The 23,000-nt window shown below is 45.0% G+C and overlaps 1 protein-coding gene across 1 annotated transcript in view; it reads left to right on the top strand.

Moving 5' to 3' along the window:
- The window catches only part of LOC132592945 (vomeronasal type-2 receptor 116-like), a 33,258-nt gene that overhangs the window by 1,092 nt on the left and 9,166 nt on the right, over positions 1-23,000 (top strand). The window contains exon 2 of the mRNA XM_088654660.1: positions 16,734-17,314. Coding sequence (XP_088510786.1) covers positions 16,734-17,314 — 581 coding nt within the window. The remainder of the gene's footprint in view (positions 1-16,733; positions 17,315-23,000) is intronic.

Genomic DNA, 23,000 nt, shown 5'->3' with positions numbered 1-23,000 from the left:
TCACAGATCTGCCTTCATCCAGGGGCAAGACAGCAGTGTTGGTGGTGGTGGACCTCATGTCTAAGATGTGCCATTTTGTACCCTGTGCACGGGCGGTCTCTGCAGAAGAGACAGCCAAACTGTTCGTGGACCACATTTTCCGGCTGCATGGATTACCCTTAAGGGTTATATCGGACAGAGGACGCCAATTTGTTTCCAGGTTCTGGCGCTGGCTCATGCACCTCCTGAGGGTGGAGGTCAGCCTGTCCATGGCCCGGTACCCGCAGACCAATGGACAGGCGGAGAGGGCCAACGCCATTCTGCAGCAGTACCTGAGATGCTACGTCAGCCAGCGGCAAACGGACTGGGTGGATCGACTGCCACTGGCAGAGTTTGCCTACAACAATGCAGTGCACGTCTCCACAGGGGTGTCACCCCTTAAGGCCAACTACGGGCACGACCTCAGATCATTCCCAGAGAGGGAGTGGGAGGAGGAGGAGGAGGGCCCCGCAGCTGAGGACTGGGCGGAGGAACTGGAGACTGTGCACCAGCAGCTCAGAGAGCACTTGGAGAGGGCCAAGTAAGCGTACAAGAAGGGGGCAGACCGCCAAAGGCGACCGGGGGAGGTCATCAGGGTGGGAGACAGGGTTTGGCTGTCCTCTGAGGGCCTTCCGACCAGGGGGAGGTGCAAGAAGTTAGCCCCCAGAAGGTTGGGACCCTTCACGGTCACGCAGCAGGTCAATCCAGTAGCGTTCCGGCTGGAACTGCCGGACTCCATGAGGGTACACCCAGTGTTTCACAGGTCGTTGCTGTCGCCTTACAGGGGAAGCAACAGGTTCCAAGACAGTGACCAGCCCCCCCAAGGGCGGGGGGAGAGGGGAGGCATGAGGCAGCTCAATGTGGCCACGGAAATTCTTGACTCCCGAAGAGGGGAGGGGGGTCTGGAGTATCTCAGCCATGGCACATGGAAAGGAGAGAGGGGACAGACCAACATGGGGAGGGGGAGGAACCCTCAGAAGGGGAAGCCACGAGCAGTTCCCCATGGCAATGGGAAGCGGGTTTTGAGGAGGATGAAGAGGAGGGGTGGTTCTACCCAGTGACCAGAGCACCTGAGCCGGTAGAGGACTGGGACCAAATCTTCTCGCCCACGGACTCGGATGCTACTGACTTTTTGGGTTTTCCGTCGCCGCCAGAGGGGGAGGCGCCGGAGCCGAACTGGGAACAACTTTTCACCCCCACCAGTTCAGGCGCCACAGACTTTATACGTTTCCAGTCATCCCCAGCGCTCTCGGAGCCCTCGAGGGAGGGGGAGGGGGGCCTGGGGGTGGATGTGAGGGACAGAAGCTATAGACAGCCCCCTCCCATCTTAAGCACAAGCTCTTCGCCCAGCGCAAGTGGGAGCGAGGAGGGGGATGTTTCCAGTGGGGAATCAAGAAGCAGAAGCCAGGGCTCAGGCAGGGTAGCCGAGCCAAGGCGCCGCTTGGGAAAGGAAGGGGGAAGTAGGGAAAACGCGGGACGAAGACCGATCCCAGTGACCCCGGAATTGCGTAGGAAGCGACGGGGGCGGAGATTTAGTATCCCCAGGTTACTTTGCTGGAGAAAGACGCGGGAATCTCCATTCGGAGGTTCTGCACCGGACTGACAACATGTACATAGTACTGTTTCTGCATTGTAAATAGACTGCACTAAATAAAAGGATAAAAATGCAGAGTTGTGAGGCGTCGTTACTCTAGAGTAGCCACTACCGCCACTGTGACAGCAATTATACATTTTTATGACATTATTTACACAGAACCTAACACAGATTTAGAAAATTACTCTTTTTAGCCTATATCTCTGGATACTGATAATTAGTACAGCAGAGAAAGGGCTAAGACCCCATTTTCATCTCTGGTGTGGAAAGATCACCAGACTATTTGAAAACAGGACAGGGGATATGGATATGGGGGAATTCAGATGGAAATGGAAACAGAGGTGGAAATTGATGCTTATTTAGCCCATGTCTGAAGCAGAAATCAATCCAGTGAATACCAGTTGGTATTTGCTGCTGTGGTGGCTTTCAGTTTGCCAACAATATATAACCATTGACTTCCTCCACCCCATTTGATTTGTTTTTCCTTTTACATTGAAATGAATGGCCTTTTCGCTGACAAGTATAGTGAGGAAATAATTACACTGTTAATTAGGAAAAATTAATAATATTTGTAAATTACATATATGAATTAAATAGCGGACAAATAAGACAAATAATTTCATATTTGGCAAAAACTAAACAACAACTGATGGAAAAAGATGACCTTGACAGGTCAGAATAGAAATTGCTTGTTCTTACATCCCTAAGCAGGGGCCCTCCAGAGACTCCACTATACAGCTGCAAATAAAACGTTTTAACTGTGTTTTAAGTGTAATATACAATGTGATGCTAGAGAGCAATGATGAGCCTTATAGAAAATTAAATTTATTTTTAAAAATGCTTTAAAACAAGCATTTTCAGAATGGTTTTTATATGTGTCTAGATCAGGTCCACCTTCAAAGAGGGTACTTGTTGCGGTGAAACCTGGAGACCGACCTCCTGTATTGTGGGTAGGTAAGATTGGTTAGCCACAACACTCGATTGGTAGGTCCCTTGATGATGGGTTCAATCTGGCCAATGGGGCGCAGTCCAAACGCATTGAGGGACCTATATATACCCATACACGTGACCCAGAGCTTCCTCTTTTGGTGCATGCATTCGAAACAGCAACAGCGTGTTCTCTGGGCAACTGAAAGAGAGCGCGATTTACCTTTGATAGATCGTCCTGGTGATCTCTTTCCTTTATTCCCCCTTTCCCCCTTGATTTTCCCAGTAGTTATTATTCCCTCCTTGGTTAATTCCATTCCTTTCATTGCCTTTCCCTTCCCATCCCTCAGAGGGGCTTTCACCCACAGGGCTTCGGCCCCTCGAGCACTCTTGGTCTGTCGAGCTTGCCACTGCTCCTCCTCTTCTACTGGTACATCTTCTCTGACCTCTGATGATAATTCAGATGCGGCGTTGGGTCTGTATTGGGTTCATGGTGAGGGAGCTTTGGGTCTGCCTAGGTGGGCATGGCAGTGTAGAGCCAACACCTACAGGACCAGGTACGGCCTTCCTTTGGAATGTATTGATGGTGAACCGGTCAAAGATGTTAAAATTTCGACCAATGCTGTCAGGGATATTATTCCAAGTGTGCATTTGCCATCCAGAATGCTAAACAGGATACTCAATGGTCGCTATGTGAATATTTTCAAACTCCTTCCCCCTAATGAATGCCCAGACAAGGATAAATAGGTTGCTTCGGGCAAGGGTAAGGCCAGCTCCCTTAAAGTGGAGAGAACCTTTGATGGCTTTCAAGTATTTGCTGGGGTTATTTCTGCAGCTCACCCCAAGAGAAGTTTGCACCAGTGGATTTATCAATCATTGGTGCATAAGGCCTTTACATTGGCCGGTGAGGCGGAAGCTATAAGCTACGAGAAGAGTTTCCATCGCTGGGCTGCCAAGATCCCATCTGCTTGATGGGATCATAAGGATCTTGACGTATGGACTACTTATGTCTCTCCAAATTTCGAGAGCAAATCCACTGAGCAGTTAAAATACAAGCAGGAGATTAAGAAGCCAAGAAGGTGTCTTATTTGTTGGGAATATATAAAAAAATATAAGTATCAATTCATCTATATACCGGCCATAAAACAGGATGTATTCACTGAATGGGTTATTATGAGCAATATGTTCTAAATCAAAATTTCTCATAAAGATGTTGGGCAGACTGGGAGCACATTTACATAGAGCCCATGGCTACACCTTCTTTTTTTTAATGAAGTACTTTGAACCAAACCTGAAAAAAATATTAGATAAAAGTAAATAAGAATCTCCATTAAGAAATGTACTGGTGGTGAAGACTGATTATGATCCATTAGCAGTTCTTGGATTTGAGATTTTACAGTATTCAGAAGTACAATAGTATATAGTGATGACACATTCCATTTAGCAATAATACTATGTGGAGTAACATGCAAATTTTCAATAAGCGTTATGTCACAGGGGCTTGTGGCTACTCTCGAGTAAAGACGCTCCAGTCCTTCTTGTCTTTAAGAGTTTTATTGTGCATACTATTTACAGTGCAAAGATACAGTACCAGAAAGCATGACTGCCTCGTCACTGTCAGAACCCTGCAATGCTTCTTTCTTCCTCGTGATCAGCATAAAAGCCTTGGCACCCCGAAACGCCACCCCTTAACCCTGCGTGTGGGTGCATGCCTAAATTCGGGCGTCGGAAGGAGAGGTTCCCCTTCTTGGTGGTTGGAGTGGTGCATCGGCTCTCCTGCCTGTCAGAGCCCCTGTCCCACTTCCTGTTCTCCCGAGCGTGTCCAGGGGCTCTGTAGCTTCCCGGAGCCCTTCCTCCATTCCGCTCCACTACTCCTTCTCTCCTCCTGATCCGCTGCTGACGCTGTCGCTTGGAGACGTACTGGTCAGGATGACCGGGGGAGGCTCCCTGTAAGGAGTCCCCCTGAGAGGTTATGATATGTTTTGTATCCTTAATGTAAGACGGGGTTTCTTTAGTGAAAGGGTGTAGAAATGTGTCAATATATTGTGCACAATTTTCCAACAATGATCCTGACACGGACTCAATAGGTCTACCCGGTGGTGGGAGCACATTTTTGTGTATTTTTGGAAGTGTGTAAAATATTGGCACCCTAGTGTGATCGGGACATTAAAAATCCACTAAACTTTCATTTATATAGTCTAAGGACACGACGTCATTCTGAATTACCTGTAGTTTGGTTTTCACTGACGTGGCAGGATCACTAGGTATAGGTAAGTAGAAATTGGGATTACTTAGTTGTTTCTCTGCTTCCTTGATATTGTCTTGGGAGTGGGAACAAAACCTAGACCTAAATTTAATACTCGAGGTTCCTCTGATATTAATGTCCTGTCAGATAAAGTAACCACTAAAGTGGTATTTTGGTGTTCAGGGATTATTTCCTCTGGTAGGGGGTCTGGTGCGCTGTGCGGAAAAAGACTGGTACATCTGACCAGATCTAAGCCTAAATTCTCTGTCTTCATCCGAACCATTGGCACTAGATAGGCTAGAGCAGGGGTGTCAAACTCAAATTCATCGGGGGCCGCATCAGCAGTTTGGTCACCCTCAAAGGGCCGGTTGTATCTGTAGGACTATGTGTCCACTCTTTATTATCATAAATTATTGTCACTGCATTCAATTATTACTGTTTTTTGTAATAATGTAAGTAATAACTAGCTCTGAAAGCAGAAACATAGTCATGGCAAGTAGATATTCAAATGTACAATTATTGTACAATTTATTGAAAAATGATTTTTGGTAACTGCACTGGGTGGTGGAGGCTCGCTAGGGTTTCATGCAGGACCTTTGCAGAGCTACTAGTACCTGGAGATGCTGGGGTCCTTCTGCATGCAGGACAGATGTTCTGCCAGTGAGCCACCACCCTTCACCAAAGGGATTGGCTGAGGTTGACTCACTGGAGCTGCTCTCCTGGTTCCAGGGTTTAAGGGCCAGAAGTATAAAGCAGCATCCTATGTTTCTGAGGAGAGGGAGAGGGAGGGGAGGGGAGGGAGGGAGGGAGGAAGAAAAGAGGGAGTGGGAGGGAGAGAGGAAGGAAGGAAAGAGGGAAGAGAAAGAAGAGTAGGAAATAAGGAAGGGAATAAAGAAGAAAAGAAAAAGAAAGAGGGAGAGAAGACGGAAAGGGAGAAAGAAGGGAGGAAGTAGAGGGAAAGAAAAAATAAGAATGAGGGAGAGGAAGAAAGATGGGAAGGACGGAAGGAAGAAAGGAAGGAAGTAAGGAGGAAAGAAAGAAAGAAAGAAAGAAAGAAAGAAAGAAAGAAAGAAAGAAAGAAAGAAAGAAAAGAGGGAGCAGGAGGGAGAGAGGAAGGAAAGAGGTGAGAGAAAGAAGAGTAGGAAAGAATAAAGAAGGAAAGAAAAAGAAAGAGGGAGAGAAGACAGAGATAAAGAAGGAAGGAAGGAGAGGGAAAGAAAGAATAAGAATGAGAGAGAGGAAGAAAGAAAGGGAAGGGGGGGCGCCGCCTTGATTCAGCGCCAGAAAAGAGCGTGAAGGGACCCAGGGGCAAAAAGCATTTCCCGTGCAGCGTGAGGCAGCGGGTGTCCGTTTTAGGAGAAGTGTGTAAAGCCTCAGAGTTGCACGTTCGTGAGGCTGAGCTGCTGCTGAGCTCACATTCATGAGGCTGAGCCGCGGAAGGAGGAGGAGGAGGAGGAGGCGGCTTGCCGGGTCGGTGCCCGGCAGTGCCGTGCAGAGAGTCCCGAGCCTCTGGGACGCAGCAGTGTTCTGTAGCACTTTGAATCCTCCTCCACAGGGCGCTGCTGGGTGCTTTGTCTGTGCTTCAGCAGCAGTAGCAGCAGCCGTTTCCAGGCGCCGAGCCGTTGCAGGAGGAGGAGGATTCAAAGTGCTACAGAGCACTGCTGCGTCGCAGAGGCTTGGGACTCTCTGTGCGGCGCTGCCGGGCGCTGACCCGGCAAGCTGCCTCCTCCTCCTGCTGTGGCTCGGGGCGCTCCACGCAGCGCTGCTCTGGCCGCCTTTCTACCCCCCCCCCCCCCGCCCCAGCTGTTTGTCGGCACGGCGCTTCAGCAGCAAGGTCCCGCTGCTGGGTCCCGCTGGCTGGGGCGCTCGGTGGGCCACATGACAAGGTCTGGCGGGCCGGATTTGGCCCCCGGGCCTTGTGTTTGACACCCGTGGGCTAGAGTGTTCATAATCAGTAGGAGTGGTAGAAAGTGAAGATATATCTGATCTGTTAGACTGCCAGCAAACTAGTCCTGAAGAATTCAGCCTTAAATGAACTTTACCTGTGGAATAATCATTGCAATCTCTGCTCAACTACTTTTTCATAAAATTGGCTAATTCACTGGTAAATTTATTAAGGTCCTGATCCAGCTTGTGAGTGAGTTTGTCAAAATCCTCCTTATTGTATTTAGTTTTTGTCCTTTGTTTTAACTCCATTAAATCGTTGTGGACCTTTTCCAAATCCATGGCAGATTGTTCTATGATCAAAAGCATTAGATCATTAGAACATTTATTCAAAATAGATACCCATTTTTCAACAAATCTCCTATTGTTCTTAAATAGAGGAGGTGCCTTAGGGATCCTAAGTCCTCTAGGGATTAAGTTGTTTTATATACATAGCTGCCAAGTTTTCCCTTTTCTCGCGAGGAAGCCTATTCAGCATAAGGGAAGATCCCTTTAAAAAAGGGATAACTTGGCAGCTATGTATATATATTCAGTTAACGCTGCTGTGTGCATTTCTAAACGTACTTTTTGTTTTGACAAAGTAAGTAATGACATGTCTTCTCTTTTTTAACAATTGGTCATCTTCACTGTGGAAGAAAGTAAACATGCTTAATCATTTGTCTTTCTCGGTATACTATATCCAAACTTCTTAGAAAACTCAGCCATGGTACAAACATTAGTAAAACAACAACAAACCTAGGGTTACATAAAGTTATGCTCAATAAAAACACGAGTCGTAACTGGCTGCACTCTTGCAAAATAAAGTATTGTACAAGGGCGTAGCCAGGATCAAAACTAGGGGGGGGCAAGCCATGATCATTCAGGGGCGGGGCCACAAAGTGGGAACGTGGGCGGGGCTACAGGGCCAGCTGGCCTGACAACATCGTGCTTCTGGGGCTGGCAACCTTGTGCTTCTGGGGCTGGCAACGGCGGCGGCTACCCTGCTTGGCTGGAGAGGACGGGAGGGTCGGGCAGGCAAGAGGGGGTGACAGGGTGGGCGAGGGCAAGGCAAGGCACGGCCGCAGTCATGACGGCTCCAAGGCGTTGCTGCATATCAGCATAATATTTCAACCATGTTGTGGGTTCAAGCCCCACCTTAGGAAAAAATTCCTGCATTGCAGGGGGTTGGACTAGATGACCCTTGTGGTCCCTTCCGACTACAATTCTATGATTCTATTGATATATTGCCATAGCATATGCATCATTCTGCTTTCTTGAATTGTCCTACTCCTAGGCATAGCAGCCAACTCCTAGAGGCCTAGGTGCCTCCCCCCCCCAATTACTAGTAAATACCGTATGTGAAAGAGTCATCCCCCCCATGTTGATGGGCTTTCTATGTGGGGCTTATCTGCCCCCCCGTATTTTATTAAGAATGGAAGAGGGAGGGAAGGAAGGAAGAAATAGAGAGAGGGATACCTCATATTTGTGGGTGCCTCTGGGTGATGCTGTGAAGCTGGAACTCTGCAGCAAGAGGATGGGAGGGTCGGGCAGGGGAGAGGGGGTGGCAGGGCGGGCGAGGGCGAGGCAAGACAGGGCTGCAGTCTCGATGGCTCCGAGGCGTTGCTGCATATCAGCATAATATTTCAACCATGTTGTGGGTTCAAGCCCCACATTGGGGAAAAATTCCTGCATTGCAGGGGGTTGGACTAGATGACCCTTGTGGTCCCTTCCGACTACAATTCCATGATTCTATTGATATATTACCATAGCATATGCATGATTCTGCTTTCTTGAATTGTCCTAGGCATAGCAGCCAACTCCTAGAGGCCTAGGTGCCTCCCCCCCAAAAAAGAAATTACTGGTAAATACTGTATTTTAAAGAGTCATCCCCCCCCCATGTTGATGGGCTTTCTATGTGGGGCTTATCTGCCCCCCCCCCCAGTATTTTATTGAGGATGGAAGAGGGAGGAAAGGAAGGAAGAAATAGAGAGAGGGATAACTCACATTTGTGGGTGCCTCTGGGTGACGCTGTGATGCTAGAACTCTGCAGCAAGAGGAAGATACCGGTACACCTGTACAGGAGCCTTGTAAGCAGCTTTCTCTCTGCTTGATTTACAGCAGGCACGTCCAACAGGTAGATTGTGATCTACCAGTAGATCACTGGATGTCTGTGGTAGATCACTGCTAGATCACTGGCACCCCTAAAAAAGCTCACCCAAATTTTTCCTCCTCCCTAAAAAAAGCTGAACTATGACCTGAAGCCCTAAACAAAAATGGGCCTCACTCCCTCCTAAAAGAAGCTCAACAAGTTTGACCTAAACCCCCCAAAACAGGGCTTCCCTTCCTTAAAAAAACTCAACAGCTTTGACCTGAACCCCCCAAAAGCGGGTAGATCACTCCCAGTTTTTAACTCTGTGAGTAGATCAGAGTCTCTTGGGAGGTGGCCACCCCTGATTTACAGTATACAGATGCAGGAGGAGGGGCAGACTGGAACACCAATGCTTTTTATAAACATCACTGTGTCTATCAAAGCTACAGCCCCCCCCCTTCTTATTCACTTCCTTTTAGCCTTGCAGGGCCACCTTAGTCAAATTGAATCCTCTGCACCCTCATTAAATCGCCAATAGAACTGTTAATGCGATCCCTGAATGCCCATTAACAACTCTCACTGAATTACAATAGGATGAATAGGGTGGACCTTGCCTGAAGGGATATTCTGCTCCATTGTCTTAACTGCTTAAGTACTGGTAGCCACTTTGCTTTATTTATTTGATGTGTTTTTGTTACAGCTGTGTTCCCGCCCCCAGCAAGTGGAGAGCTGCTCTTGCTAAAGCAAAGCCCTTTCCACTTCAGTTTTTGGAGGGGCAAAGTATTGGTTATGGTCTGTAAAATACAATAATTTTTTGCTTCTAGGGGGGGCAGCTGCCCCCTCCTGCCCCCCCCCTGTCTACACCCATGGTATTGTAATTTACTGTATTATGTGTGGGATGCGGGTGGCACTGTGGGTTAAATCACAGAGCCTAGGGCTTGCCGAAAAGAAGGTCGGCGGTTTGAATCCCCGCAACAGGGTGAGCTCCCATTGCTCAGTCAACCTAGCAGTTCGAAAGAACGTCAAAGTGCAAGTAGATAAATAGGTACCACTCTGGCGGGAAGGCCAACAGCGTTTCCGTGCGCTGCTCTGGTTCGCCAGAAGCGGCTTAGTCATGCTGGCCACATGACCTGGAAGCTGTACTCCGGCTCCCTTGGCCAATAAAGTGAGATGAGCGCCACAACCCCAGAGTCAGTCACAACTAGGCCTAATGGTCAGGGGTCCCTTTTCCTTTTCCTTTAGTTCACTGTATCATATAGATTTCAACAGAAATGAGTTCATAAAATACAATGAAACAAGCAGAAGGCCCAGTGGATCAGTTCATACTGTAATCAGTTCATGGATCAGGTCTAGACATTGGTACGTGTCTGTTCCACCTGAATCAGTTCACAAAGCACCAGCAATAACAAGTAGTTCCAGTTCCACAGAATCCTATTCCGAAGACAAGGATTTCTGAAATATAAACCTTGTTTTGCCGTCCTGCGCTTCATCTGATGCAAATAAGTGCAATGTTGTGATGTCACACACTTTTTAATATATATATATATATATATATATATATATATATATATATACCATAAACAACTGTATATACCAAAAGTGATGTACCAGGATAGAAGTAGTTCTGTGTCATAGTAGTAGCTGCGATAAACGTCAACTGTTACAATGTGAAGTTATATGGACAAAGACAGTATTGATTTCAATTACAGGTGTTGGCAATCTACAGATACAAGATTTCTTTCTTAAAGTGACCCTTGTAGCCCAGCAGAGAGTTAAAACCCTAATCAAAACATGCTGAGGGGTTATGTATGTAAAATTAATACAAATTCATGGAAAATGCCCACAGCTTAAAAAAAAACACGTGGACAACGCAAAAATCACCCCCCGTTTAATATGGGGAGTGGTCATTGTGCATCGTTTGGGAAAGAGGGGCGTGTTATCACACCCCGGGATATCCTTAAGAATATGCCAATGACGCCTAATGATTTTCTCAATTATGAAAGTCATATGGTTATATTCCTTGGAAGCGTAAATACGCGAAGATCTTGTATTGTGAAACATGTAAGAAGATCTTGTACGTGTGAAACATGTAAGAAGGGTCGACCTCTCTCTTATGAGTTTTTTTAATGGCAGTTGTTATGACTGTGTTTGCATAACCTCTTGGTAATAAGGATGCAGAAAGTATTTTTGAATGGGCTTTAAAGTCATGTGGGTCCGATGAATTGCATTTTAATCTTAGAAACTGACCTAAGGGAAGGTTATCATGGAGATGTTTGAAATTGTTAGATCTGTAATGTAAGAAGGAGTTTCTATCTGTGCTTTTCTTATAGGGCCGCACTTTTAATCATCCACAAAGATTTCTAGATCAAGGAAAGGTAAACAATGGACTCGATGTACCTTCAAAGGTCAAGTGTGGACTCGCACTATTGATCCAACAGTTGAATGGTTTAAAAATATCCTCCGAAAATATAAATATCTATTCATCTATATACCAGCCATAAAACAGGATGTATTCACTGAATGGGTTATTATGAGCAATATGTTCTAAATCAAAATTTCTGGGTGGTGGACATAGCCTGTTCCCAGCTTTCCGCCTATCCAGGTGTTCACCCTTGGCTGACCTATTTAGTGCCCGGGATCAGCGCTTCCTGCAAGGTTGCAGGGAGCTAGGTGAACCAGAGCCTATGCAACCACTCAGTTTCTGTAATCAATAAAGTTGTGGCCTAAATTCTGCCAAAAACCAAATTAAAATTTGAGTCAAGTTTGCATTTATTTAGCAGGGAGGTCTCTGGGTCCGAACACACAAATTCCACCCTGGTCTCTCTATCTATCTGGTCCTCAACATGTTCCTTAGGTCATACACCCTGCCCAGGTGTGAACGCTCCTTGAGTGGTTTGGCCTGGGGTGGATCTCCATTGATCTGTTAAAATGTTATTAAATATAACGTTATATCATTCTCAATGCAATTTTCTATTGTTGAAGGCTCACTGCTCTACACTGTCTTCTGGTGTCACAATTTATTAACACATTTAAAACATTATAAACAACCAGTGTAGATCTGTCACAGGCTGGAATGTGTCTTTGAACTCTGATAATATCTCTTGCTTGCCAGAGTGAAGCGAAGAAAGGGGTGCTTGAATATTTGTAGAACCTAACCTGCTTTATAAAAGTAAAAAATTACAATAATTGCTGTTTGTGCTTTTGCCTCTGGCCCTGCCCACCAAGGGCATGTGGCCCCTAAAGTTTAACCAGAAGGGAATGTGGCCGTTGGATTACAAACTGTCCCCATCTCTGTGATAGGGAGCTGATTTAGTGAAGATTGGGAGAAGATTCTGATTATAAAAGAAGGTGAACCTAGCTTATCATACTGAGTTTGCACAACCTCTAACTTCTTCTTTCAAGTCTTTAGATAGCAATCATCATAGCATGTTCTGCCATGTAAGTCTCCTAGCTTGGCCTGGTGCAATGATGTTCTGTATCAGCTGAAGCAGGTGTCATTTCTCTTGATAATTTAACAGCAACAGAGCAATCTCTAAGTTGTTCTATGTTTGTGTTGTGTAAAATTGGTTATCCAAATTTTACAGCACTCACATTATATACCACCTCTCCAAGTGTCCCTATTTTCCACGGACAGTCCCAAATTTACAGAAACCGTCCTGGTTTCTGGTTTGATCCCAGAATGTCCCTATTTTCCTTTTGACACCACTATTTTCATAAAAATAATAATATGTTGAAGCCTGTTTTCATTGGAGAAATGGTGTAAGGGTAGAATTATGTGACTCCCAGGCATAGCTGCCAAATTTTCCCTTTTCTCACGAGGAAGCCTATTCAGCATAAAGGAATTTCCCTTAAAAAAAGGGAGAACTTGGCAGCTATGCTCCCAGGGCAAGAAAATAAGTAACTATCCAACCGTTAGAAGACATCTGAAGTTTCTTAATGTTCACTGTTTATGTTTTAATATATGTTGGAAGCCACCAAGAGTGGCTGGGAGAACCCAGTAAGATGGGCAGGGTATAAATAGTAATAGAAACTGTCCTTAACGAAAGGCGTGCTTTTGCTAATGGGGCCTCTTGCTGTTGCTGTTGCTGCTGTTGCTGCTGCTGCTGCTGCTGCTGCGCCACCGACACACAATTTCCGTTCTCATCCTGGGGCAAAGTTCTCAACTCAAGGTAACTCTTCCAGGTTAGCCGAGTTTGTAACCTGAAACGTTTGTAACCTGAGGCGTTTGTAACTCGAGGTACCACTGTAATTGCAAACTGGTTGGAGAGGGATCCACAATGATTTCACATTGCAGTGGGGCTATGCACATGCTTATTTTAAAAGCCAACAAACTGCTATTGACCACAGCAGCAAAGTACTGTTTGGTAGTGCTTTTCCTCATCACTATTTTTTTCCATATAATTTAATGATGCACAATCTTTGCTTCTCCTGTTATCTCAGTTTTTAGTACCATGGGCTGATCTTGCCAAAAGTTAGCACTGGGCATCTTTATAAACAATTCTTTAGAAACAGGTTATATTTGTCTCTAGATTTAGTCTCCATCTCAGAAACAGGAAACTTCTTATCACCATTTTGCATCTTTCAACAGGATGCTTTTTACAATCGCTTCAACCCCATTGTGGAATAATTGCCTTCCAAACTGGCCTGACATGAGCAACACTTTCACTCTGAATCTGTGTTTAGCTTTATGCTTTATGCGGCCCCACAGTGAAAAAACAAAGACATTTTATGCATGTATCATGCTGTCATAAGTAGCAGATCTGGCATGATCTAAAGAAATCATGCAATTTTTGCAAGCTCAAGGGAATGAAAGACACTAGCATAAGATGTATGTATATTTCACCTGCTGTTTGGTTGTTTTAACTGTATCTTGTTTTGAAACTGTTTTGTGGGTCTATGGACGGCAATAAAGATATTTGAATTTGACTAGCGTAAGAAGAGAAAGAGGTTGCAGAAAAAGGAGGGGGGAAACTAGAAGGAAAATGTGTGAGAACATCCAGTGGTGTCAGTCGAAGTTGAGCATTGCAGAACTATGGATATAACGGACTGTATGATGATCTGCTTATTCCATTAGTGCCCTGCACTGATCAAAAAAGTCCAGGCCTCACTTCATCTGAAGATGGCTGAATGTGTCATTTAGACTGCAGTGAACCACCTTTAAACAGGAATTATATCCCATCTTGTGACTGAAGTTTTGTAGGAATTTTCTTTTTGAATTGTTGCATTGCAGCCTTGCAGACGTGTACTTCATTGCTTTGTATTCCATACAATGGACTTTAACGTTCCCCCTTTTGTGGTCTGAATATCTGTTCCTGCTTACCATGGTATATCACACCCTGACAAACTCTCCCACTGATCCACATCCCTGCTTTGCCTTAAGCTGATCGTTTGCATATTATCACCTTCAATTACCTTGTTGATTTTGCACATCAAACAAAGCATCACTGCTGTGTATTTGATGACCTCTGCCAGGAGAGAGACAAGGGAAATGTGTCTCTGTGTTAATTCTCATTGACCCCTCAGTGACTTTCAATAACATCAACCATGTTGTTGTTTAGTCATTCAGTCGTGTCTGACTCTTCGTGACCCCATGGACCAGAGCACGCCAGGCACTCCTGTCTTCCACTGCCTCCCACAGTTTGGTCAAACTCGTGTTCGTAGCTTCGAGAACACTGTCCAACCATCTCGTCCTCTGTCGTCCCCTTCTCCTAGTGCCCTCCATCTTTCCCAACATCAGGGTCTTTTCCAGGGAGTCTTCTCTTCTCAGGAGGTGGCCAAAGTATTGGAGCCTCAGCTTCACGATCTGTCCTTCCAGTGAGCACTCAGGGCTGATTTCCTTAAGAATAGATAGGTTTGATCTTCTTGCAGTCCATGGGACTCTCAAGAGTCTCCTCCAGCAACATAATTCAAAAGCATCAATTCTTCGGCGATCAGCCTTCTTTATGGTCCAGCTCTCACTTCCATACATCACTACTGGGAAAACCATAGCTTTAACTATATGGACCTTTGTCGGCAAAGTGATGTCTCTGCTTTTTAAGATGCTGTCTAGGTTTGTCATTGCTTTTCTCCCAAGAAGCAGGTGTCTTTTAATTTCGTGACTGCTGTCACCATCTGCAGTGATCAAGGAGCCCAAGAAAGTAAAATCTCTCACTGCCTCCATTTCCTCCCCTTCTATTTGCCAGGAGGTGATGGGACCAGTGGCCATGATCTTGGTTTTTTTGATGTTGAGCTTCAGACCATATTTTGCGCTCTTCTCTTTCATCCTCATTAAAAGGTTCTTTAATTCCTCCTCACTTTCTGCCATCAAGGTTGTGTCATCTGCATATCTGAGGTTGTTGATATTTCTTCCGGCAATCTTAATTCCGGCTTGGGATTCATCTAGTTCAGCCTTTCGCATGATGAATTCTGCATATAAGTTAAACCATCAAACATGATATCCTTCAAAAGTGGCTGTCCGAGTTAGGAGTGGGTGACACTGTCCGTCTGCATTTTTCAGTACAGAAAGTATTGATCTGAGGTGTTTGCATTAAGTTCTATCCAAGGAGAGGGGCTGAGAAGGTAGAATTTTCAAAGGAAGTGACACAGTTGAATGGGGTGGCAGGGCTACCCCCTTAAGGGCTGAGGGCATTGGCTGAGCATGAGAGCTTTGCTTGGTTGATGCTTGCTTCTGGCTTTAACTAGGATATCTCTGAATACTGAATCATACTCACTTTATCTACTACAGATATTTCTTTGACATGAATCAGTGAAAGCTAAAGACGACTTGGGAAGCTTTTGGATTCATCCAACTAACAAGTTCTGGGAAGCACAATAGATTTATTTCATAACTATTAATTTATATCTACAACAAACCTGTGGATACTGTGAGCCAGAATTCGCTCCCCGTGCTAAACATCAGTGACTCATAGCACTGCTTTTTAGCATTTCCAAACCTTGCTATAGAGTCATATTGCAAGCACCATACATAAAGTTTTGAGCACCTGTGGAGATTGGGCTTTTCCCAGATCCATCCCAGTTTGATCATATGACATCTACTGAATGCTCAGTACTCACTGTACAATGTCAACTCATTTCTAGAAATATTAGTCATGCTCGGAGTAGACCCACTGAAATTAATGAGCATGGCTAATTTCAGTGGGTATAGTCAAGGTACCAGTATTTGTCAACATTTCACTGGAGGCAGCCTGGAGCGAATTGATAATTGCATCATGTGAGTCATTGTGGCCTCTCAGAAAACATGTATGAAAGTTTGCTGTTCACAATACAAGGCTCCCAATCCATTATGCAGACAAGAGGCTGATGCATTCTTGGCTGAATGGCGAAGCACCTCCACCACATGGCCTCACCTCAAGCACAGAATGGATGAGCTTAAAATGTTCAAACAGGCTGGCCTCATTTGAATAAGGAGCAGGAGACTGGTCCAACCCAAAATGGGCTATGGAAAGGGTAATATGCAGAGGAGAGCAGGAGACTGAGCCTCTCCTTGTTTGTCATTGACATGCTCTGTACATCATTACTTAACAGGATGGAGCATTAGTAAAAGTCCCATGATCCCTGGAAGGTAATGCACATAACACGTCACAGGGAAATCACCTGGAACGGATGGCCTCTCGGGTAGACATTATAAATTATTTAAGAATGAATTGGCTGAGGTATATCAAAAATTAGTAAATAAAATTCTGGAAGAAGGGGTAATACCTAAAACCAAAGAGAAAGATGTTTAATAATATGAGAACATTTTTGAATTTATTGGAATACAGTGGTACCTCGACTTACGAATGACTCGACATCCGAATTTTTCGACTCACGAAGGGAGACAGTTGCCACAGGCTTACGAATTTTTTCGACATCCGAACGGCAACTGACCTCCCTCGCTGCCCTGCGCTCACCACCTTCTGCCGGCCTCACTGTCCCATGCTCGCTGCTGCCACTGCGAGGCCAGCCTTCTGCCGCCCTCAAGGGATCGGGCCCTCACTGCCCCGCGCTCGTCGCTGCATCGGGCCCTCGCCGGCATCGCTGCCCCGCGCTCGCCACCACCGGATCAGACCCTCATCGCCATCGCCACTGGGCGGGTGGCCTTCTGCAGCGAACAGAGCGAGAGGCAGAGGCCTCGGCCGGCTGCCCACCCGCCCAGCCGGCGCCTACCTGTTGCGCTCGCTCTTTTGCCTGCCTGCCTGCCTGCCAATGGCTTCTCTTTCTCCTTCACCTGCTCTGCGCGAGAGTGCGGCTGGGCAGCCGCCCGCCCGCCTGCCTGCCTGTCTGCCTTCCCTTCCTCGCTCGGCGGCGCTCGTTCCTCCTCTGGCTGCTGTGAGGCCTGCGTCAAACCTCTGAAGATGGCGGGAAAGCGGCCCAGGGAGGGAAGGAGCAGAGCCTCGGGGCCTTGCAAGGGCTGGCCGGGGGCGGCGGCCTTCTGTCAGCCTTGCAGGATCGGGCCCTTGCTGCCCCGACACCCCGATCGCACGAGGCCCCACGGCTCCGCTCCCTCCCTCCCTGGGCCGCCTTCCCGCCATCTTCAGAGGTATGACGCAGCCCTCACAGCAGCCAGAGGACGAGCGAGCGTGATTTTATTTGATATGATTTGGTATGATTTGTTATAATTTGCTTTTGGTGTGTGTTTGTTTGTTTGTTATGATTTGTTGATGTTTTTAATAGCAAATAAAGTTTATTTCTTTAAAAAAAAAATCACACACAGCCAAGGAGAGGTCTTGCATGCATATCATGCTTAGGAACTGTAGATTATATTCGGAGACACATTGACAGGTCTCTGTGGTGTTGTGGAATTCCCTGCCCCTTGAAATCTAGCTGATGTCTACATTGTCTTCAGTTAAACACCAGCTTGGAGCATGGTTTTTTGTGATTGCTGTTGACGTTCACCTGTGATATATGGCCATATATACCTGTGGCCATATATACCTGTGGCCATATATTTTTATGGGTTTTCTAGATGTGATTTGATTAATTTACTGAAGTTGTGTACTTCATCCAGAGATCTTCAGATTAAAGGAGCGATACAAATGTTTTAAAGAAATAAATAATGTGCACTCAATGTACCTTGCTGCTGCTCTGTTTTTCCAAATTATGTGCCCTGCATGCAATTTCCTGCCAAGAACCAGGGGCTTGTAATTCAGCACTATGATGTGTATTCCATTAGGAAATGATGTGTGAAGCACCAGGTGCAGCTGAGGTTAGACTTCTAGGCTTCTACCCTCCACTATCAACTCCTATATCAGGCACCCCCAAACTGCGGCCCTCCAGATGTTTTGGCCTACAACTCCCATGATCCCTAGCTAACAAGACCATTGGTCAGGGATGATGGGAATTGTAGTCCAAAACATCTGGAGGGCCGAAGTTTGGGGGTGCCTGTCCTATATCTCCCTTCTCTGAGAAAAGTGGGGGCATGGCAGCAGCATATAGGTGGTGAATATTTGACTTGAAAAAAATCCCGCTAGACAGCCTGCTCATTCCTAACCACACCACCCAGACAGCTTCAAAAAACAAAAAAAGATTATTCACTTAGTTTGGTCAGTAGTCATATAATGCAAAAAAGAGGAGTGGGAAATATAACCCGAGACAGCTCACAATTGCATTCTCCATTCTCTTTCTAAATTCTGTTTGTCTCTCCATTTCACTGTCTTTAAGAATCAGTTGTGAGTAAAACAGAATAAGAATCTGGAAGAGCAAGCATTTGATCACATATTAATCCAATGGCAAGATATAGGGAACTTTTGCTGAACCCATGGGCTTTCTCACAAGGCCTAAGTGCCCATAGCCATCTCCTTAGCACTGCCAAGATTGACCACAGTATATTCCTTCCAAACTTGGGGCAACCCTTGGGTGTTCCCTTGGCCTAGCTTTCTTATTCAGGAGTGGGGAATCTATGGCCCTTCAGATGCTGCTGAACTACAACTCCCAAGCAAATGTGGCCTGTAGCCAGGAATGATGGGAGTTGTAGTTCAGCAACATATGGGGGGGGGCAAAGGTTCCCTGCACCTCCTCTAATTAATCATTCTTTGTTCATTGAAAGCCACACAAAGCGGGGAAGGACATAGGACTTACCTTGGCAGTCCCTTGAGCAGACGACACAATGAAAGCAACTAGCAGAAATGTAACATGCTGTGGGTTCTCCATCCTCACGCCCCACAGTATGTCCACAGTTGAACAAGAACTGTGTCAGGTAATGCAAGTTGACTGGAGCATTGGATATCTTTGAGGCTTTCCCCTATCTGGAAACCCTGACCCAAACTGAAGGGACTGTATTGTGACAAATGAGGATCCTCCCTCTTTGCCTTCCAAATGTAGCTTCATGGTGCTATAAAGCCACAGTACAGCTCATATGACACAAGTTAGAGCCGTTAGGAAGATTACAAGATAGGTAGAGTATGTGTGCTGATAAAGCCACTTCCTCATGACATGGGGACACTGTCTATTATCTCAGTGGTCTCTGACCACGTGCTTGTCCATTTTTTCAGAAGTACTTGGTGCTGCTCCCTAAAATGGCTCATTTGCACCATCATGGCTGAGGTCTACTCCAAGTTAATGCAAGCAAAATGGTAGTGAGGCAGTGAATCATTTCTTTCCATTAGCCAGTCCATCAATCAATACCTTTATTATGGTCATAAGACCCATTCAGGTCAAAATACATAAAGCAAATAGCAGTACACAAAATATGCAATTTCTCCAATTTAACTAAGATAGTCAGCCTTATATGGGCATGCCAGTTAGGAAAGGTGAAGTCACCTGTTTGGTGATCTGTTGGACCTTATCTGATAGTCAGTCTTTCATCCAGACACCCTGGCAAACTAGTCAGAAGAGGTCCCACCTTATAGGGGCACAATCAATTTAGAAATGGGATATTCAAAAATCTTCTGATTTATTTATTTATACTGTATAGGCTTATACACTGCACAAGAAACAAAGTATCTCGGTGGTGGGCATCTCAGCCATAAAGCCGCATCAGAATGCTTAGTAAAAGTCTTGACAGTGATACACAATAACTGGTGGTTGAGCTATATAAACAGAATTGTCTTAAATAGGCTTTTGGAACAAATTACTGATGCTGCCTGCTTAACATTACATAATAGGCAAAGACTTCCACAATCTAAGTGCACTAAATGCCCCATTTTTTGTAGAAGCGAAGGGAGCGCAATGTGGTATCCTTAATAGTATTTAATAAGTTTTCTCCCTTGGCATTTTGGTTAAAGAATTACAGTGTTTCCATGTATCATGTGGTTCACTGGAGATAAAAAAAAAGTTTACATTGCAGGCAGAAGTTACTGTTGTGGAATCACCTTGTTAAGTACAAACATAGGGGAGGCAAGTGCACTCTGTGCATGCTCATGGGGTATATTTCTGACGCTTGTAATTCTTTTTTTTTAATTAAAATAATCTTTATTGAAAATCTTTAAAATTCAACATGTAAAAAGAAAAAAGTATAGATAGCAGATATAACAAACATAACTACACAAAACAAAAAATAATAATGTCAACCCAAAAATTACTTCAAATGAAAAAAAAAGGAGTAAAAAAGGGGGGGAAAATGAATTCTAACTTAAGAAAACCTAACAAACATAACAATTTTTTAACATAGTATAACATAACATAACTTAATATATCTTAACATAACATAACAAATGCAATTTAAAAAAGAAGAAGGGGAAAAAGGAAAGAAAGAAGAGAGATAAAGAAAGAGGGGAAGAAAAGGAAAAGAAAAAGAAAAGAAAAAAAGGAAGAAGAGAGAAAACAAAAAACAAAAAAAGAGCATATATATTTCGACCACTGTAGCATTACGCATTGTTAAAATCTACTATCCCCCCACCCTCTCCCCCCTCCACCATATCGTGACTTCCAACCACTCCTATATTCTGATTTAGGTTTCACTAATAGACCGCATACCTCTCTCTAATTTAATTTGTTTTCTTAATATTGTGACCCTCATAAGTCCGCTATTAGTTGTGCCTTTTCCACTTGTTTTTGTAGATAAATCTTGAGCGGTTTCCACTCTTCTCCTGCTTTTTCTTCGCTTAAACCTTTAGATATTCCAACTTTGATTGCTAAATTTTGATAATTTATTAATTTGGTCAACCACTCTTCTTTATTTGGTATTTTTTTGCTCTTCCAATTTTTGGCGACTAGGAGTCTACCCGCTGTTGTTGCATGCATTAGCACGCATCTGTCTTTTGGTTTTATGTCTTCCTTCAACATACTCAAGAGGAAAATTTCCGGCTCTTTTTTAAAGGAGTATCTCACTATTTTTTTTAATTCTTGGTATATCTCATCCCAGAACTTCTTAATTTCTTTGCAACACCACCAGATGTGTAGGAAGGTACCTACTTCTTCCTTGCACCTCCAGCAGGTGTTACTGACCCCAGCGGTCGGTCAGGGGACGCTTGTAATTCTTAATCATATCTCCACCAGGTCAAGTTAAACTCCTTAGGCTGTGTCACACTTTGATGTATCATCATAATTTATTACGCTCAAAGACCAGCTCGAAAAGCTCACAACTGGGACAGCTTTCACAAGAGTAAAATATACATGTAAAACAGTGTACAACAACAGCTTAAAGAATAAAATCTTAGATAAGTGCCTATACACATAAAGACCTAAAAATTTGATGTAGAATATTTCCTGCATGTTTTCTTTCTCAGTCAGTGAACTTTTAAAAACAAACAAATCATGCATTGGTTGACATATATAGTTGTATTGCATTATATCAGGCACCCCCAAACTGCGGCCCTCCAGATGTTTTGGCCTACAACTCCCATGATCCCTAGCTAAGAGGACCAGTGGTCAGGGATGATGGGAACTGTAGTCCAAAACATCTGGAGGGCCGAAGTTTGGGGATGGCTACTGTATATTAATAGCTGCTTACCCACAGGCTTCCATGCAATCAAGACTGCAGAAGAGCTCCAGTTACATGGGAGACCAGTGGTCAGGGATGATGGGAATTGTAGTCCAAAACATCTGGAGGGCCAAAGGTTGGGGATCCCTGCATTATATTAAGTCCTCCATTTTACATGTACCTTATCACAATTTTTTTCATTTAGTCATTTATTGGTCCATGACTTTGTTATTTGGCTTGAGTGGTGATTTTGACCCTGATTTTCCAGGGTTGTTGACTTAAGATCCCTCCACCTTATCCCACAACACAACATAGGATTGCTATGTTTGCAATCTCTCTCTCTCTCTCTCTCTCTCTCACACACACACACACACACACACACACACACACGCCTCTGGTAACACTTCTGAATCTCTTAACATATCAGCACACCAGCTCATGGGGTACATAGAGGGTAGTGATTAAAAGCAGTCACTGAGATGGACAGATTGCCACTATCATTTAAGCCAGGCATCCCTAGAGACTTTGGCCCTCCAGATGTTTTGGACTACAATCCCCATCATCCCTGACCACTGGTCCTGTTAGCTAGGGATCATGGGAGTTGTAGGCCAAAACATCTGGAGGGCCGCAGTTTGGGGATGCCTGATTTAAGCCATTATGCTTACCCGTTCCTCCTCCTTCTGTTTCCTTTGTTGATTTCTATCCTTTGGGGGTAGGGTTGCCAGACTCAATATAGGACAGGACTTCTGTGCCTTTAATTTGCCCTGCTCTCTTTTGAGTCTGGAAACCTTAAAGAGAAACCAGCTCTTTAAGGTTTCTAGACTCAAAAGAGAGCAGGGCAATTAAAGGCACAGAAGTCCTGTCCTATATTGAGTCTGGCAACCCTACTTGGGGGGGGGATTGGAGGGCAAGGTGGAGCTGTACATCTCCCCCCCCCCCCCCGAAATTTACAGCAGAAGTAGCTAAACTGTGGCTGACCAGATGTTACTGGACTATGGCTTGCATTAGCCCCAGCCAACATGTTCAGGAAGGAAAAGAGTGGTAGTCCTGCAACTCTCTGGTTCCTTGGGCACAACTGCTGCCTCTCACACACTTTTGTTTAATAACATCCACTGGCAAGCATCACAGCTGGTAACTGACGGCAGCCATAGAAGCAATCAGGGCAGAGCTGAATGGTGTGGAGAAAATGGAGGGGGTCAAACAATATGTGCACACAAGGCCAGCTTTGAGGGGACCGCCAGCCAAGTGCTCACGTATACCTGCAGTGACACTATGTCAGGGGCATTGTGTGACATTGAAATGGTGGCTTGCAAACTCAGATACCGGAACAGGTGTCAGTGCCAGGGGGCTGGGCCTGTGTGCACTT

The sequence above is a fragment of the Zootoca vivipara genome, chromosome 12, assembly GCF_965207765.1.
Source record: "Zootoca vivipara chromosome 12, rZooViv2.hap1.1, whole genome shotgun sequence".
NCBI lineage: Eukaryota > Metazoa > Chordata > Lepidosauria > Squamata > Lacertidae > Zootoca > Zootoca vivipara.
Note: the sequence above shows the minus strand (reverse complement) of the source record. Positions and strands in the feature narration are given on the sequence as shown.